The sequence below is a fragment of the Eulemur rufifrons genome, chromosome 16 (assembly GCF_041146395.1).
Source record: "Eulemur rufifrons isolate Redbay chromosome 16, OSU_ERuf_1, whole genome shotgun sequence".
NCBI lineage: Eukaryota > Metazoa > Chordata > Mammalia > Primates > Lemuridae > Eulemur > Eulemur rufifrons.
This window is the reverse complement of record NC_090998.1, coordinates 90,637,028-90,654,394: the sequence shown is the minus strand read 5'-3', so window position 1 is coordinate 90,654,394 and position 17,367 is coordinate 90,637,028. Positions and strand designations below refer to the sequence as shown.

The window sequence follows — 17,367 nt, the reverse complement described above, 5'->3', positions numbered from 1 at the left end:
CACGCACCTCCCTGCAACCCTGCACCTTGATTTTCTGACAGTCCCAGATAGAAAGTTGCTGCCACCATTCAGCTGAGGCCAGATGGGAGGCCACAGCTGGGTCTGAGACTACCTTGGAGTATACATGGGTCTTGCTCTCATGGTCAGTTGAGTGACCTCAAAACTCTTCCTCCTGACTCCTGTTCCCACATCCAGTCGTCAGCCACGCTTGTAACCCCTCAAGCTCCAACCACCTTCTTCCCACCGCCCCTCACCTTACTGCACAGGATGTCCCAGTGTTGCCTGGGTCCCGTTGCCAGGGCCTTGCCCTGTAGTGCCTTTCAGTCCCTCAGTCTCTGCCAGCCAAAGCCCTCCAAGAAGGCTTCCCAGAAAGTCCTCTTCGAGCCTGAGCAAATGTCCTCATGACCCTCAAACCCCTACTGGCTTGCCGTGTTAGCTATCTGACCTTCCTACTCTTCGTCATGAGTACCTTGGAGCACAGGCCCTCCTGTTCCACCAAGTTCCTGTGCACATCCCAGCACCAACCACAAGTGGTACATCCACCTTCAGTGGAGGGCTCCCTCCAAGACAATTCCACCACTCCCTTGCCCTGGGTAAGCACCTGGGGAGGGCAGCAGGGGCAAGGACCTCCTGGCCAGTCCCTGTACCTTGCCTACCCTGGCCCTGAACCCTCTGGCAGCACAGTCAACACAACAAGTTGGCTCACTGCACAGGGCAAAGGCCAGCATCACCTCCCTTCATAAGGAAACAGCACAGAGTGTTCGGGCACTCAGGGTGTGCCAGGAGGGTCCTGCCTGAGCCTAGGTGCTTGGACTGCTAGAGTGAAAGGTATTACTGGAGGAGTCCAGTGGACACGCAGCTATGGGGCTGCTGACAGGGGATGTGTTGGTGTCCCTGGCTTTGGCTGTGGTGATCTTCCTTCTCCTAGTGGATCTGATGCACCGGCGCCCACGCTGGGCTGCACGCTACCCCCCAGGCCCCATGTCAATGCCAGGTCTGGGCAACCTGCTGCAGGTGGACTTCCAGGACATACCCTGCTGCTTTAGCCAGGTGAGGGAGGTGGTGGCGGAACACAGCAAGGGGTCTAGGCACCCCCCCAGCAGGAGACATGGGTGGTGGGTAAGACACAGTCTGGGCCAGGCCCGGTGGCTCACGCCTGTAATCCTAGCACTCTGGGAGGCCGAGGTAGGAGGATTGCTGGAGGTCAGGAGTTTGAGACCAGCCTGAGCAAGAGCGAGACCCCGTCTCTACTAAAAATAGAAAGAAATTAGCTGGACAACTAAAAATATGTATAGAAAAAAATTAGCGGGGCATGGTGGCGCATGCCTGTAGTCCCAGCTACTCGGGAGGCTAAGGCAGTAGGATTGCTCGAGCCCAGGAGTTTGAGGTTGCTGTGAGCTAGGCTGATGCCACAGCACTCTAGCCCAGGCAAAAGAGTGAGACTCTGTTTCAAAAAAAAAAAAGAAAAAAACCAAACCACAGTCTGGACAAGGAGCTGGGCCCAGAAGAGAAAGCAGGTGTGAGAGGCTCCCTGGGGAGGGCATTTGTGCAGGGCCTGAGGGACAATTTGGATTTTCCAAAGGAAAAGGTCTGGGAGGGCAAAGACCTGGAGGTGAGGCAGGACTGGGCGGTGGGTTTGCAAGCCTGTTGGACAGCACAGAACTTAGGGAAGGCCCAAGTCCCTTCTGATGACACCAGAAGGAAAGGTCTGGGGAATGGGGGTGGGGGTGGTCAGTGTCCTGAGCACCAATTAAATGAGGAAACTGGGGTTGAGAGAGGTGCAGTGACCGGTTCAAATGTTTTGTCGCTGTTGGTCCGTGGGCCTCAAGCTCACCTCCCTAACCCTCAGTTTCCTGATCTGTAAACTGGGATGCTAACGGGGACCTACTGTCAATTTCGGTCATTCTCGCAAGGTCATGCAAAGCTGGGTGGTTGGATGCAAACCGAGCTCCTCAATCGTAGAGAATTTGACCCTCAGGATCTGGAGTACACATCTTGTCCTTGAATCGGCGGGCTCCGGCCGGCCCCCGGGTCTCACAGGGCTTATAGGGTCAGCCCAGGACCAGCACTCAGGGGGCCCCGGCTTCACGGACGCCACACCCTCCTCCTACAGCTGCGGCGCCGCTTCGGGGACGTGTTCAGCCTGCAGCTGGCCTGGACGCCGGTGGTCGTGCTCAACGGGCTGGAGGCCGTGCGCGAGGCTCTGGTGAAGCACAACGAGGACACTGCGGACCGGCCGCCTTCGCCAGTCTACGAGTACATGGGCTACAGGCCACATGCAGAAGGCAAGTGACCCCGGGGACAGACACAGTGTGGACCAGGGAACGGAGCAAGCCAGCAGTTCCCAGAGACGGAGCTGGGCCAGTGGGCGCCTGACCATGGACTTGGGGCACAGAGAAAGGCCAGTGGGTGGGTTGAGGGGACGGAAGGCCAGGGAACACACTGCCAAGGGGACCGAGGCCAAGTGGACGCGGCGGGGGCAGGACTTATCCAGAGAGGGCGGAGCCCCACCCAGCCGCCCAGGGACAGTGGGGGCGGGGCGGGCCTGAGCAGTGAGTCAGGGCGGCCGTGCGGGGGCATCGGGCTCGGTGGGGCGTGCGGGGCAGGCAGCGTCCTCCCTGAGTGAAACCGTGGTCAGGATGGGCAAGGCCCAGCTGCGGCCAAAGCCACCCCGGTGCAGCGGACACAGAGCATCAGACCAAAGTGGGGAAGCAACACATGGAGTGGGCGGGGCCCCAGTCCCGCGGAGCTGAAGAGGGAAAGTGGGCGGGGCAGAACATTCCGGGCCACGCCCACCTGCCCGCCCTACCCCAGGGGTGATCCTGGCGCGCTACGGGCCCGCGTGGCGCGAGCAGCGGCGCTTTTCCTTGTCCACTCTGCGCTTCTTCGGTCTGGGCAAGAAGTCGCTGGAGCTGTGGGTGACTGAGGAGGCCGCCTGCCTCTGTGCCGCCTTCGCCGACCAAGCCGGTGGGTGACGGGTGCAGGGACAGGGGAGGACCGGGGAGGTGTGGCCGGGGCCCCCGAAGAGGAGCCTCCCTGACCGGCATCCTGTCTCAGCACGGCCCTTTAGCCCCAACGCGCTCCTGAACAAAGCGGTGGGCAACGTGATCGCGTCCCTCACCTACGGGCGCCGCTTCGAGTACGACGACCGGACCTTCCTCAGGCTAATGGAATTGGCGATGGAGTCACTGAAGGAGGATTCTGGCCTCCTACGCGAGGTGCGGGCAATGAAGGGCTGCAGGAGTCTGTGCATTGCGAGCTCCAGACAGGTGCCTCCGCCTGCAGCTGGGCCTCCACACGGGGGAGATGGGAAAGGGCATTCCTGGAGAGCCCACTGCAAGAGGCAGAGCACAGAGGAGGCGGGAAATCTCAGACAAGACTAATGGGAGACGTGTGCCCAGGGTCAGTGGGACCCCAGAGAGGGCCAAGGAGCCCGGGCCTCCTGGGCATGTTGGGAGCCAACAAGCAGGTGAGATTTCCATCGTAGGTTTATCCTTGTAGCAGCCCAGCTCCAGGAGACAGTGTGGAGACTCCCACTTGGGGAGGGACCAGGTCAATGGTGGGGACAGGCAGGTGGTGTGTCGCTCTGGAATTGGAGACGGGTGCAAGTGAATGCTGAGCACAGGAGGAACCCAGGCCCCCTTCTGTGACTGGCACAGGTGCTGAATTCTGTCCCTGTGCTCCTGCGAATCCCTGGGCTGCCTGGCAAGGTCTTCTCTGCACAGAAGGGTTTCATGGCCCTGCTCGATGAGCTGGTGACTGAGCACAGGATGACCCGGGACCCGGCCCAGCCACCCAGAGACCTGACTGACGCCTTCCTGGCCGAGGTGGAGAAGGTGAGGGCCGCTGCCAGGAACAAGGACAGGGGCTGCAGCTTCAGGGTACTCTGAGGAGTGAGGCCAGGCCAGGCAGGGAGGAGCTGATGCACCACCCTATGATCAGGGCTGACAGGTGCAGAATGGACGGTCATTTGGGGGCTTCCTTCTCTGCCCCCTGAGCCCACCCTCTCTGCCCGGTCAGGCCAAGGGGAACCCCGACAGCAGCTTCAACGATGAGAACCTGAGGATGGTGGTGTCTGATCTGTTCTCTGCTGGGATGGTGACCACCTCGACCACGCTGGCCTGGGCCCTCCTGCTCATGATCCTGCACCCGGATGTGCAGCGTGAGTCCGGCTGCGGGCTGACGGGGCGGCCGAGGGAGAAGAGGTACAGGGAAGGGCCCCTGAGCTCCTTTCGGACACCCTTGGCCCAAGCACTGCCTGAGCCAGGACCTGTCAGCGTGACCTTCCACTCAGGTGGCCCCGCCCCCAACACAGGACTCAGGAGAGGGGCAGGGCTCAGCTGCCGGCTTCTGACCCGCTGTGGGACACTTGTGTGTGTCCAGGCCGTGTCCAACAAGAGATTGACGAAGTGATAGGAAAGGTGCGGCAACCAGAAATCGGTGACCAGGCCCACATGCCCTTCACCACTGCTGTGATACACGAGGTGCAGCGCTTTGCGGACATCATCCCCCTGGGTGTGCCCCACATGACGTCCCGTGACATCAAAGTGCAGGGCTTCCTAATCCCCAAGGTAGGACTGCGGCTGGGACCCCAGGTCACCCGGTCCTCGCTTCCGCAGGCACAGCCTGCCCAGCCTGGGTGTGGGGTGCAGGGCAGGGAAAGGGCCGGCCTGTCTGTGCAGAGCCCCAGTCCAGTGGGGAAGACAAAGCAGAACGTGCCCCAGACGACCTGTGGCTGCAGGGGTTGGAGGCAGGGAGGGCGCCCATGGAATGTGGGACTCGGCCCTGCCTCGGGGTCAGAGAGTTACGAGAAGCTCCCTGGGCCGAGGGTTACTTGATGGCGTTCAGGAGCGTGCCAGGCACAGAGTGTGCCCCATGTGTTTGGTGGCAGGGGTCCCAGCTTCCTACGGGCCAGTCGCCACTCACGCCAGGCATCTCTTTCCCAGGGGACAACACTCTTCACCAACCTGTCATCGGTGCTGAAGGACGAGGCGGTCTGGGAGAAGCCTTTCCGCTTCCACCCCGAACACTTCCTGGACGCTCAGGGCCGCTTCGTGAAGCCTGAGGCCTTCATGCCTTTCTCAGCAGGTGCCTGTGGGCTGCCCGGCTCCCTGCCCCCTTCCTTGGAGTCTAGGCGGGGTGGAGCCCAGGCCCAGGCTCACTGAGCCCCCCTTACCCACCCACAGGCCGCCGCACGTGCCTCGGGGAGCCCCTGGCCCGCATGGAGCTCTTCCTCTTCTTCACCTCCCTCCTGCAGCGCTTCAGCTTCTCGGTGCCACCAGGACACCCCCGGCCCAGCGACCACGGTGTCTGTAACTTCCTGGTTACCCCGTCCCCATACCAGCTTTGTGCTGTGCCCCGCTAGAGGCCGACACCGAGCCCCAGCCTTCTCCCCAGCCAGGGGCCCTGATGTCCAATAAACCAACGTGCTTTGCCCACCTTGGCCCCGTCAACACTGCTGGCTGCCATGGGGCCTCACAGCCTCTCTGGGGACAGCCCACCCCGCCTCATCCATGCTGATCTGACCTCCTGGCCCCATGTGACAGATGGGTTTGTTGAGGTTCAGGAGATGTCAGCCAATCCCCACCTGTAACCCCAACACCCTGATGACTCAACTCGGGGCAGATTGGTGACAAGGACTGTGTGGTCCTGGCTCCTAGGGGAGGGGCCAGCCTGGGCTGTCCAGAGACATCAGTCCGGACAGTGGGGTGCAGAGGGCAGCACTCAGCCTGGAGAACCACATTTCAGGCCCTGCTGGGCCCACCCGCCCAGTGCCCAGTGCCCAGCAGCGCTGCCAGCACTATCCTGTTACCTCCCTTCACATTCGACACCCCAAGAAGGGAGAGAAGTCCAGGAGGGCCACAGAGTCAAGTGCCAGGGTTACCACCCAGGGCTCAGTCATCAGGTGCCAGAACGTTCTCTGGGAAGGCCTGATGCAAGCCCAGGGTCAGTGACCTTCCTGAGTCTCTCAGTCACCCCACAGTAGGAATGGCCAGCTTCCCTTGCCCCTCAGGGACGCTGTGTCCAGGCCCTGACCAGTGAGCAGTCACCACTCAGGGCCAGGCTGGAGCCAGCAGATGACATTTGTCTGAGCTGCAACCCCCGGCGCCGTCTTCTCAATGTCTGGGTCACGCGGGGCCCACAGGTTTGGCCAGGGGCAGGGAGTGAGCCCTGTGGACTATAGGCCTCCCCTGGGGGTTGGGACAACCTTGGAGCCATGTGGCAGTGGGGTGGGCAGAGGAGAAGGACATGGTGGGGGCAGCCGAGAGGATGAGGCCCTGGCTCTAGTCCCTGCTCTGCCACTACCCTGTGTGACCGTGGGCTCCTACCTCCCTGTCCCAGGCTTCTGTTCCCTTTCTGCCAGGGGGAAAGTTGGACCAGATGGCCACCCAGTCCTGTCTTCTTTCCCTGACCTCTGCGACTGACTCTTGCTGGCCTGAGGCCTCACCAAGGGCAGAGAGTGCTGTCTCCACCTCTGTGCCCACCCCCACAATTGGCCGGTCTGGACTGGGCACGTGGGCAGTGCCCTGGGTTTCTAATGACCATCTCTTTACCTGAGTTCTGGGCAGACCGTCTGGTGCCCTTAGGGTACAGCCTGGGACAGAACCATGGACACTCAGAGCAGAAGCCACCCCAGGGCTTCTTTTGCCAGAGGACCCTACAGCAGGCCTGACGGGTTCCCACCTGCGTTTTCCCAAATGCCCTCGTGACAGGGAGCTGCCCAGCTCTCAGTACTGCCGGGACCTTAGCCTGTCCCCTGGCTCTGAGTGGGAAAGCTGGCCGGGCAGGAGGTGGTCTTGATCTTCCTGCAGCTGTGGGAGAGGCAGTGCGGATGCGGCCAGGCTGCGATTGTCTGAGGAGACTGGGGTCCCTGGCAGGAGGCAGCGGGCCCTGCAGAAGCAGCAGGATTTATTGGACACTTTTCATTCGTGGCTCTGAGTCTCGGGGTTGTTGGGGGCTAGGACCCAGCTCAGCCGGAGCTTCCTCAGGAGTGGGGGGACCCAGCACCTGTGCCTTTGCTCCTTGCTCTCTACCTCAGGGATCTCTAGGAAGCCCAAACAGGCATTCCCTGCGGGTCCCCTGCTGGGAGGAACCTTGTCCCAGGCCAGGGATGAGGTACCCTCCTTGGCCGGCTGGGGCTCAGGTGAGCTGTGATGACAGGGTGGGTTGCTGGCAGCCCAGGGAGTGACCCAGGGTGCCTTTGAACCCTGGGAGGCACCTAGGGTGATCAAGGCATCCCGCTGCCTGGGCTTCTTCCCCCTGTATTGAGCATGGCTTCTTCTTCATCTTAGGCTTGAGTGTTGACCGGTGGTAAACATTTTCCTTCCTTCTTGCCATGTCCCCGACATCGGGGCAAGCTGAGAATAAATCCATGGGGCTCTCTCATAGGCCCTAACTGGACATGCAGACTACCAAGGCCCTGCCTGCCTGAGCAAGCCCCAGCCCGGTGCAACTCTGGGAAAACACAATAAAACCCAGGCCAGTCTCCTTTCCCTGCTCCCTCAGGCTGTCTGGGACCTGCTAGGCTACCGGCCCGGTGTCCCCTGTGGCCTCAATGATGAAGAAAGACAACTTTGTATTTCCTCTTGGTGTGTGGATGGTGTCATCAGTCTTGGCAGCCGCGCTGAATTATGAGTGGGGCTCTCTCCTGCTTTTGCAGTGTGCCCATAACAAGAATTCCAGGATTTTATAGAGCAAAGAAGTGTCAGCTTGAAAAATTCAAGTAGCATCAGACTTCCCGACAGCACCCCCTGAAGGGCGACACAATTAAAAATGTCTTCAAACTTCCACAGGAAAAATGACATGAATGTAGAATTCTATACCCAGCCAAACTGTTGGTCATGTGTGGATCAGGACATTTTAAGACATCGAAGGTCTCACCAACACTCCTCAGATGAGCAGTGAGGTCTGAAAATGGCACACACCTCTCTGAAAAGTCACCACTCCACAGGCCCATGAAAAAATGGACAAAATCTTCGTTAACCACATCTCAACACACATGAGTATTTATCCAAGAAACATGGCTGTGTCTCCGAAAGGACAGCAGGATTGGGGTATTTTCACTTGCTCTTTTCATGTCCCCCACTGTGCAGGAGAGAGATGGCCCTGAGAAAGGACAGCCCGCCTTCCAGGTGACACCTGGCAGCAGGCAGAGGGAGCCCCTGGGGCGGGAGCATTTTCAAAGCCTCATTGCTGAAGAATTGTCACTGTTTCACCCGTCTGCTAGCTCCCAGGAGGATGCCATGTGCAGGGCTGTCTGTATTTGTCCCGAGGTCTGCCCCAGTGTGAACAGCATTTTCCTCAAGAGAGCTTAGTGACAGTAAATCAGGGCCACCGATGAAAATCCGAGCTGCCTGAGGCAATGGATACCAGTTAGGGCATATAATACACAAACCCAAACCCCTGAAAGATGAAACTGGGCCATGAGGTGCCCATAGGGGCTTTGCAAAGCTCCGTCCCCTTCCCGGGAGTGCAGGAGGCCACGCACATTCGGAAGATTACATGCAGCTGTGTGCATGATCAGGAAGATCTGGGCATCTAAGCGCTCACCGCTGGCTGAGCTTGAGCGCCTGCACCAACAGGAGGTAAAAAACGAAGGGAAATTTGTGAACTGCCCGGTTGGGGGCTGCAAGCGTGACCCCACAGAGGCAGAGAGTCCCGCGGCAAAGACCGGGAGGTTTAGGGTTCAGACATCCAAGGAAATCTCGGACAGGACATTGCTGACCACTAAGACAACTCAGTAGAGACTTCAGTGGCCACACCTAACAAGGAAGGCAGACGTTACAGAATAGGTTCAGAGAAGTCGCCAAGCAAAGACACAACTGCCACAGGGAAACACAACAACCAGCCTGGTCAGGGAGAGAGTCGGATTCCAGAGGTGCCACGTTCGAGGATTTGGAATGTCTACTTGTTAACAAAGTGTTTTCAGACTTGCAAAGGAACAAGAAAGTGAGGCCCATACACAAGGGGAAAAGTAATGAGTGGAAACGGTCCCCAAGGGTGAAATTACTAGACCAAGACCTTAAATCAGCTCATTTAAACATGTTCACAGAGGCCAGGCACAGTGGCTCACGTGTGTAATCCTAGCACTCTGGGAGGCCGAGGTGGGAGGATCACTTCAAGTCAGGAGTTTGAGACCGCCCTGAGCAAGAGGGAGACCCTGTCTATTCCAAAAAGACAAAAATTAGCCCGATTGTCTGGTGCGCACCTGTAGTCCCAGCTACTGGGGAGGCTGAGGCAGGAGGATGGCTTGAGCCCAGGAGTGAGGTTGCTGTGGTGATGCCAGAGTGACAGAGCCAGACTCTCTCAAGAAAAAAAAAAGACGAAGAAAGAATCAGTGAACATGGAGATGGGTCAACTTCGATTGTCCCCTCTGGGGAACAGAAACAAGAACGAAGAACCACGGACAGTCAGAGAGCAGTGAGACGTCATCAGACATACCAGCACACACATGATGCGAGTGCCAGGAAAGGAGAGGGACATGGAGCACTAGAAGGAACATTTGAAGACAGAATGGCTGAAAACTGGCCCAAATTGAGGAAAAACATTAATCTCTACATCTAAGAAGCTCAAAGTCCAAGTAGGATAAACAAAGCGATCCACACCTCCCCACGCCATGAACTGTCAAAAGACAGAGAAGTTTGAAAGCAGCAGTAGAGCAGCAGCGCCTCACAAGCAAACGTCGTCAGTAATGTGCACAGCAGATTTCTTTTTTTTTTTTTTTTTTTTTTTTGTTGAGACAGAGTCTCACTTTGTTGCCCAGGCTAGAGTGAGTGCCGTGGCATCAGCTTAGCTCACAGCAACCTCAGACTCCTCGGCTTAAGCGATCCTACTGCCTCAGCCTCCCGAGTAGCTGGGACTACTGGCATGCGCCACTATGCCCGGCTAATTTTTTCTATATAGATTTTTAGTTGTCCATATAATGTCTTTCTATTTTTTAGTAGAGACGGGGTCTCGCTCAGGCTGGTCTCGAACTCCTGACCTTGAGCAATCCACCCGCCTCGGCCTCCCAGAGTGCTAGGATTACAGGCGTGAGCCACCGCGCCCGGCCTGCACAGCAGATTTCTAATCAGAACCGGAGAGGCCAGAAAGCGGTGGGTGACAAATCCCACAGGAAGTAACTGTGGGATCCCGCTACCAGGCATCCCAGCTCTGCCAGTTGGCCTGTCAGGGTGACTGGGGAGCTCTGAGAACAACCGTTGCCTCCCGACGGCCAGATTCAGACTTGGTACAGCCAGGCCAGAGCCCAGGAGTCTGGGCTGGGCAGTAGCTGGGTGATGGCCCTGAGACTCCCCGAGAGCAACCTCCAGATGGCAGAGGTCCCGCCCGGAAAACTGAGAGGCAGGACACTGTGCTGGGTCTGCATGTAGGGGTGAGTGTGTGTGTGTGTGTGTGTGTGAACACACGTGCCTTGAGTGAGAGTCGGTGCTCGTGTATTGTCTGAGCGTGCAGGTTTTGTGAGTGCATTGATGGGTGTGTTTGTGTGTGAGCACGTGGGTAAGTATCTGGATGTGTACCAGGGTGTGCGTGACCAGGTGTGTCTGTGTCTGGGTGTGTCCAGTGTGCAGTGCTGAGTAAAGGGACTCGCCCCTTGGTCCCTCTGATCATCACAACCTCTCTAAGCCCAAGGCAAGTGTGGATGACAGACAAGGGGTTGGAGGCCTCTCAGAAACAGGCAGGTGAGGTGAAATAAGGACAAGGACAGGTGTTGGGGAGAGGTCATGACCACATTATGGGGAGAGGTGGGTGGCAAGGACCAGTCAGACCAGGGCTCTCCCAGGAGCCTGTACAGAGCTGGGGAGTTAGAGGTGGGGAAAGGGGCTACTTCTCCTGCCGGACCTGCTATGCCCCCTGACCTTGGGTAAGCACCTGGGGAGGGCAGCAGCGACAAGGACCTCTGGATCCATCCCCCCAGCTACCCTGCCCTGTCCTGGCCCTGAACCCTCTGGCAGCACAGTCAACACAACAAGTTGGCTCACTGCACAGGGCAAAGGCCAGTGTCACCTCCCTTCATAAGGAAATAGCACAGAGTGTTTGGCACTCAGGGTGTGCCAGGAGGGTGCTGCCTGAGCCTAGGTGCTTGGACTGCTGGAGTGACAGGTGTTACTGGAGGAGTCCAGTGGACTCGCAGCCATGGGGCTGCTGACGGGGGATGTGCTGGTGCCCTTGGCCTTGGCCCTGGCCATCTTCCTGTTCTTGGTGGACCTGATGCACCGGCGCCCACGCTGGGCTGCACGCTACCCGCCAGGCCCCATGGCATGGCCGGGGCTGGGGAATGTACTACAGGTGGACTTTCAGGACATCGCCTATTCCTTTGGCCAGGTGAGGGAGGTGTGGCGAACGAAGCAAGGGGCCTGGGCACCCCCAGCAGGAGACATGGGTGGTGGGTAAGACACAGTCTGGACAAGGAGCTGGGCCCAGAAGAGAGAGCAGGTGTGAGAGGCTCCCTGGGGAGGGCATTTGTGCAGGGCCTGAGGGACAGTTTGGATTTTCCAAAGGAAAAGGTCTGGGAGGGCAAAGGCCTGGAGGGGAGGCGGGACTGGGTGGTGGGTTTCCGAGCCTGTTGGACAGCACAGAACTTAGGGAAGGCCCAAGTCCCTTCTGATGACACCAGAAGGAAAGGTCTGGGGAACGGGGGTGGGGGTGGTCAGTGTCCTGAGCACCAATTAAATGAGGAAACTGGGTTGAGAGAGGTACAGTGACCGGTCCAAATGTTTTGTCGCTGTTAGTCCATGGGCCTCAAGCTCACCTCCCTAACCCCCAGTTTCCTGATCTGTAAACTGGGATGCTAACGGGGACCTACTGTCAATTTCGGTCATTCTTGCAAGGTCATGCAAAGCTGGGTTGTTGGATGCAAACCGAGCTCCTCAACCGTAGAGAATCTGACCCTCAGGATCTGGAGTACACATCTTGTCCTTGAATCAGCGGGCTCCTGCCGGCCCCACGGTCTCACGGGGCTTATAGGGTGAGCCCGGGACCACCACCCGGGGGTCCCCGGCTTCACGGACGCCACACCTTCCTCCTACAGCTGCGGCGCCGCTTTGGGGACGTGTATAGCCTGCAGCTGGCCTGGACGCCGGCGGTCGTGCTCAACGGGCTGGAGGCCGTGCGCGAGGCTCTGGTGAAGCACAACGAGGACACTGCGGACCGGCCGCCTTCGCCCATCTCTGAGCACCTGGGCTACGGGCCAAATGCAGAAGGCAAGTGACCGCCGGGACTGTCGCCGCAGGAGGGAGAGAGGGAGCAGTTCCCAGGGACCGAACTGGGCCAGTGGGCGCCTGACCCTGGGCTAGGGACGCAGAGAAAGGCCAGTGGGTGGGTGGGGGGCGGAGGGCGAGGGAACACCCTGCGTGGGGTGCGAGGACCGTGGGGGCGGGGCGGGAAGGAGGAGCGAGTCAGGGCGGCCACGCGGGGGCGTCCGGCTCGGTGTGGGCAGGAGGGGCAGGCAGCGTCCTCCCGGAGTGGAACCCTAGTCAGGCTGGGCAGGGCCCACCTGGGGCCAAGGGCTGCCCAGCGCAGCGGACAGAGAGCAGGCGACCAAAGCGGGGAAGCAAGAGCCAGACCTGCGGGAAGGCAGGGTCAGAGTGGGCGGGGCCCCAGTCCGCGGAGCTGAAGAGGGAAAGTGGGCGGGGCAGAATATTCCGGGCCACGCCTACCTGCCCGCCCTACCCCAGGGGTGATCATGGCGCGCTACGGGCCCGCGTGGCGCGAGCAGCGGCGCTTTTCCTTGTCCACTCTGCGCTTCTTCGGTCTGGGCAAGAAGTCGCTGGAGCTGTGGGTGACTGAGGAGGCCGCCTGCCTCTGTGCCGCCTTCGCCGACCAAGCCGGTGGGTGACGGGTGCAGGGACAGGGGAGGACCGGGGAGGTGTGGCTGGGGCCCCCGAAGAGGAGCCTCCCTGACCGGCATCCTGTCTCAGCACGGCCCTTTAGCCCCAACGCGCTCCTGAACAAAGCGGTGGGCAACGTGATCGCGTCCCTCACCTACGGGCGCCGCTTCGAGTACGACGACCGGAGCTTCCTCAGGCTAATGGAATTGGTGGAGAAACAACATCACCAGGAATCTGGCTACCTGATGCAGGTGCAGGGGGCGATAGGGGCTGCGGGAGTCTCTGCAGGGCAAGCTCCAGGCAGGTGACTCTGACTGCAGCTGGGTGTCCATGGAGGAGAGTTGCACACAGGGGCGAGGGGGGAGGGCATTCCTGGAGAGCCCACTGTAAGAGGCAGGGCACCGAGGGGAGGGGAAATCTCAGACAAGGCTAATGGGACAGGTGTGCCCAGGTAGGGTCAGTGGGACCCCAAAGAAGGCCAAGGAGCCTGGGCCTCCTGGGCACGTTGGGAGCCAACAAACCGGTGAGATTTCCATCGTAGGTTTATCCTTGTGTCAGCCCAGGGCCAGGAGACAGTGAATGGTGGGGACAGGCAGGCGGTGCGTCCACTCTGGGATTGGAGATGGGTGCAGGTAAATGCTGAGCACAGGAGGGACCCAGACCCCCTTCTGTGACTGGCACAGGTGGTGATGGCTTTCCCCGTGCTCCTGCGAATCCCGGGGTTGGCTGGCAAGGTCATCTCTGCACAGAAGGCTGTCATGGCCCTGCTCGATGAGCTGGTGACTGAGCACAGGATGACCCGGGACCCGGCCCAGCCACCCAGAGACCTGACTGACGCCTTCCTGGCCGAGGTGGAGAAGGTGAGGGCCACTGCCAGGGACAAGGACAGGGGCTGCAGCTTGAGGGTGCCCTGAGGAGTGAGGCCAGGCCAGGCAGGGAGGAGCTGATGCACCACCCTATGATCAGGGCTGACAGGTGCAGAATGGATGGTCATTTGGGGGCTTCCTTCTCTGCCCCCTGAGCCCACCCTCTCTGCCCGGTCAGGGCAAGGGGAACCCCAATAGCAGCTTCAATCATGAGAACCTGAGGCTGGTGGTGGCTGAATTGTTCTCAGCTGGGATGGTCACTACCTCGACCACGCTGGCCTGGGCCCTCCTGCTCATGATCCTGCACCCGGATGTGCAGCGTGAGTCCGGCTGCGGGCTGACGGGGCGGCCGAGGGAGCAGAGGTACAGGGAGGGGCCCCTGAGCTTCTTTCGGACACCCCTGGCACAAGCACTGCCTGAGCCAGGACCTGTCAGCGTGACCTTCCGCTCAGGTGGCCCCGCCCCCAACACAGGACTCAGGAGAGGGGCAGGGCTCAGCTGCCGGCTTCTGACCCGCTGTGGGACACTTGTGTGTGTCCAGGCCGTGTCCAACAGGAGATTGACGAAGTGATAGGAAAGGTGCGGCGACCAGAAATGGGTGACCAGGCCCACATGCCCTTCACCACTGCTGTGATTCACGAGGTGCAGCGCTTTGCGGACATCGTCCCCCTGGGTCTGCCCCACATGACGTCCCGTGACATCGAAGTGCAGGGCTTCCTAATCCCCAAGGTAGGACTGCGGCTGGGACCCCAGGTCACCCGGTCCTCGCTTCCGCAGGCACAGCCTGCCCAGCCTGGGTGTGGGGTGCAGGGCAGGGAAAGGGCCGGCCTGTCTGTGCAGAGCCCAGTCCAGTGGGGAAGACAAAGCAGAACGTGCCCCAGACGACCTGTGGCTGCAGGGGTTGGAGGCAGGGAGGGCGCCCATGGAATGTGGGACTCGGCCCTGCCTCGGGGTCAGAGAGTTACGAGAAGCTCCCTGGGCCGAGGGTTACTTGATGGCGTTCAGGAGCGTGCCAGGCACAGAGTGTGCCCCATGTGTTTGGTGGCAGGGGTCCCAGCTTCCTACGGGCCAGTCGCCACTCACGCCAGGCATCTCTTTCCCAGGGGACAACACTCTTCACCAACCTGTCATCGGTGCTGAAGGACGAGGCGGTCTGGGAGAAGCCTTTCCGCTTCCACCCCGAACACTTCCTGGACGCTCAGGGCCGCTTCGTGAAGCCTGAGGCCTTCATGCCTTTCTCAGCAGGTGCCTGTGGGCTGCCCGGCTCCCTGCCCCCTTCCTTGGAGTCTAGGCGGGGTGGAGCCCAGGCCCAGGCTCACTGAGCCCCCCTTACCCACCCACAGGCCGCCGCACGTGCCTCGGGGAGCCCCTGGCCCGCATGGAGCTCTTCCTCTTCTTCACCTCCCTCCTGCAGCGCTTCAGCTTCTCGGTGCCACCAGGACACCCCCGGCCCAGCGACCACGGTGTCTGTAACTTCCTGGTTACCCCGTCCCCATACCAGCTTTGTGCTGTGCCCCGCTAGAGGCCGACACCGAGCCCCAGCCTTCTCCCCAGCCAGGGGCCCTGATGTCCAATAAACCAACGTGCTTTGCCCACCTTGGCCCCGTCAACACTGCTGGCTGCCATGGGGCCTCACAGCCTCTCTGGGGACAGCCCACCCCGCCTCATCCATGCTGATCTGACCTCCTGGCCCCATGTGACAGATGGGTTTGTTGAGGTTCAGGAGATGTCAGCCAATCCCCACCTGTAACCCCAACACCCTGATGACTCAACTCGGGGCAGATTGGTGACAAGGACTGTGTGGTCCTGGCTCCTAGGGGAGGGGCCAGCCTGGGCTGTCCAGAGACATCAGTCCGGACAGTGGGGTGCAGAGGGCAGCACTCAGCCTGGAGAACCACATTTCAGGCCCTGCTGGGCCCACCCACCAGTGCCCAGCGCCCAGCACCCAGCGCCCAGTGCCCAGCAGACCTGGCTGCAGCATCCTGTTACCTCCCTTCACATTCGACACCCCAAGAAGGGAGAGAAGTCCAGGAGGGCCACAGAGTCAAGTGCCAGGGTTACCACCCAGGGCTCAGTCATCAGGTGCCAGAACGTTCTCTGGGAAGGCCTGATGCAAGCCCAGGGTCAGCGACCTTCCTGAGTCTCTCAGTCACCCCACAGTAGGAATGGCCAGCTTCCCTTGCCCCTCAGGGACGCTGTGTCCAGGCCCTGACCAGTGAGCAGTCACCACTCAGGGCCAGGCTGGAGCCAGCAGATGACATTTGTCTGAGCTGCAACCCCCGGCGCCGTCTTCTCAATGTCTGGGTCACGCGGGGCCCACAGGTTTGGCCAGGGGCAGGGAGTGAGCCCCGTGGGCTATAGGCCTCCCCTGGGGGTTGGGACAACCTTGGAGCCATGTGGCAGTGGGGTGGGCAGAGGAGAAGGACATGGTGGGGGCAGCCGAGAGGATGAGGCCCTGGCTCTAGTCTCTGCTCTGCCACTACCCTGTGTGACCGTGGGCTCCTACCTCCCTGTCCCAGGCTTCTGTTCCCTTTCTGCCAGGGGGAACATAGCACCAGATGGCCACCCAGTCCTGTCTTCTTTCCCTGACCTCTGCGACTGACCCTTGCTGGCCTGAGGCCTCACCAAGGGCAGAGAGTGCTGTCTCCACCTCTGTGCCCACCCCCACAATTGGCCGGTCTGGACTGGGCACGTGGGCAGTGCCCTGGGTTTCTAATGACCATCTCTTTACCTGAGTTCTGGGCAGACCGTCTGGTGCCCTTAGGGTACAGCCTGGGACAGAACCATGGACACTCAGAGCAGAAGCCACCCCAGGGCTTCTTTTGCCAGAGGACCCTACAGCAGGCCTGACGGGTTCCCACCTGCGTTTTCCCAAATGCCCTCGTGACAGGGAGCTGCCCAGCTCTCAGTACTGCCGGGACCTTAGCCTGTCCCCTGGCTCTGAGTGGGAAAGCTGGCCGGGCAGGAGGTGGTCTTGATCTTCCTGCAGCTGTGGGAGAGGCAGTGCGGATGCGGCCAGGCTGCGATTGTCTGAGGAGACTGGGGTCCCTGGCAGGAGGCAACGGGCCCTGCAGAAGCAGCAGGATTTATTGGACACTTTTCATTCGTGGCTCTGAGTCTTGGGGTTGTCGGGGGCTGGGACCCAGCTCAGCCAGAGGTTCCTCAGGAGTGGGGGGACCCAGCCCCTGTGCCTTGCTCCTTGCTCTCTACCTCAGGGACCTCTAGGAAGCCCAAACAGGCATTCCCTGCGGGTCCCCTGCTGGGAGGAACCTTGTCCCAGGCCAGGGATGAGCTACCCTCCTTGGCTGCCTGGGGGTCAGGTGAGCTGTGATGACAGGGTGGGTTGCTGGCAGCCCAAGGAGTGACCCAGGGTGCCTTTGAACCCTGGGAGGCACCTAGGGTGATCAAGGCATCCCGCTGCCTGGGCTTCTTCCCCCTGTATTGAGCATGGCTTCTTCTTCATCTTAGGCTTGAGTGTTGACCGGTGGTAAACATTTTCCTTCCTTCTTGCCATGTCCCCGACATCGAGGCAAGCTGAGAATAAATCCATGGGGCTCTCTCATACGCCCTAACTGGACATGCAGACTACCAAGGCCCTGCCTGCCTGAGCAAGCCCCAGCCCGGTGCAACTCTGGGAAAACACAATAAAACCCAGGCCAGTCTCCTTTCCCTGT

At 60.1% G+C, this 17,367-nt stretch overlaps 2 protein-coding genes and 1 long non-coding RNA gene across 7 annotated transcripts; 2 read left to right on the top strand and 1 right to left on the bottom strand.

Annotated features, from left to right (window-relative positions):
* The first annotated feature begins 737 nt into the window (after positions 1–737).
* LOC138397049 (cytochrome P450 2D17-like) lies at positions 738–5,438 on the top strand. Of its 3 annotated transcripts, none has more exons than XM_069490911.1 (9): positions 738–1,050; positions 2,114–2,285; positions 2,815–2,967; positions 3,058–3,218; positions 3,660–3,836; positions 4,021–4,166; positions 4,328–4,571; positions 4,947–5,088; positions 5,187–5,438. In XM_069490911.1, the coding sequence occupies exons 1-9, from the start codon at positions 862–864 to the stop codon at positions 5,363–5,365; spliced, it is 1,563 nt and encodes a 520-aa protein (XP_069347012.1). In that variant the 5' UTR covers positions 738–861; the 3' UTR covers positions 5,366–5,438. The 3 variants fall into 3 exon arrangements, with proteins under 3 accessions (XP_069347012.1, XP_069347014.1, XP_069347013.1); XM_069490912.1 differs by having other exon boundaries at positions 741–1,050; positions 4,021–4,162; positions 4,384–4,571; XM_069490913.1 differs by lacking the exon at positions 2,815–2,967 and having other exon boundaries at positions 4,021–4,162; positions 4,384–4,571.
* Positions 5,314–9,588, bottom strand: LOC138397050 (uncharacterized). Its single transcript, XR_011235746.1, has 2 exons — positions 7,131–9,588; positions 5,314–7,022 (listed from the first exon to the last, which is right to left on the bottom strand). It is a non-coding gene; the product is annotated as an uncharacterized lncRNA (long non-coding RNA).
* Positions 9,589–11,020: 1,432 nt separating this feature from the next.
* LOC138397446 (cytochrome P450 2D17-like) lies at positions 11,021–15,288 on the top strand. 3 transcript variants are annotated; one of them, XM_069491488.1, is made up of 9 exons: positions 11,021–11,322; positions 12,029–12,200; positions 12,675–12,827; positions 12,918–13,078; positions 13,511–13,687; positions 13,872–14,017; positions 14,179–14,422; positions 14,797–14,938; positions 15,037–15,288. In XM_069491488.1, exons 1-9 carry the CDS (start codon positions 11,134–11,136, stop codon positions 15,213–15,215), a joined length of 1,563 nt encoding a protein of 520 aa, XP_069347589.1. In that variant the 5' UTR covers positions 11,021–11,133; the 3' UTR covers positions 15,216–15,288. The 3 variants fall into 3 exon arrangements, with proteins under 3 accessions (XP_069347589.1, XP_069347591.1, XP_069347590.1); XM_069491489.1 differs by having other exon boundaries at positions 11,029–11,322; positions 13,872–14,013; positions 14,235–14,422; XM_069491490.1 differs by lacking the exon at positions 12,675–12,827 and having other exon boundaries at positions 11,028–11,322; positions 13,872–14,013; positions 14,235–14,422.
* The last annotated feature ends 2,079 nt before the right edge of the window (positions 15,289–17,367 follow it).

Excerpts from the sequence above, each read along its gene's own strand:
- LOC138397446 (XM_069491488.1), top strand. The coding sequence starts at position 11,134 with ATGGGGCTGCTGACGGGGGATGTGCTGGTGCCCTTGGCCTTGGCCCTG. Across the intron at positions 12,828-12,917 it reads CGCCTTCGCCGACCAAGCCG|CACGGCCCTTTAGCCCCAAC; the intron begins GTGGGTGACGGG and ends ATCCTGTCTCAG. Across the intron at positions 14,423-14,796 it reads AGGGCTTCCTAATCCCCAAG|GGGACAACACTCTTCACCAA; the intron begins GTAGGACTGCGG and ends TCTCTTTCCCAG.
- LOC138397049 (XM_069490911.1), top strand. The coding sequence starts at position 862 with ATGGGGCTGCTGACAGGGGATGTGTTGGTGTCCCTGGCTTTGGCTGTG. Across the intron at positions 3,219-3,659 it reads ATTCTGGCCTCCTACGCGAG|GTGCTGAATTCTGTCCCTGT; the intron begins GTGCGGGCAATG and ends TGACTGGCACAG. Across the intron at positions 5,089-5,186 it reads CTTCATGCCTTTCTCAGCAG|GCCGCCGCACGTGCCTCGGG; the intron begins GTGCCTGTGGGC and ends ACCCACCCACAG.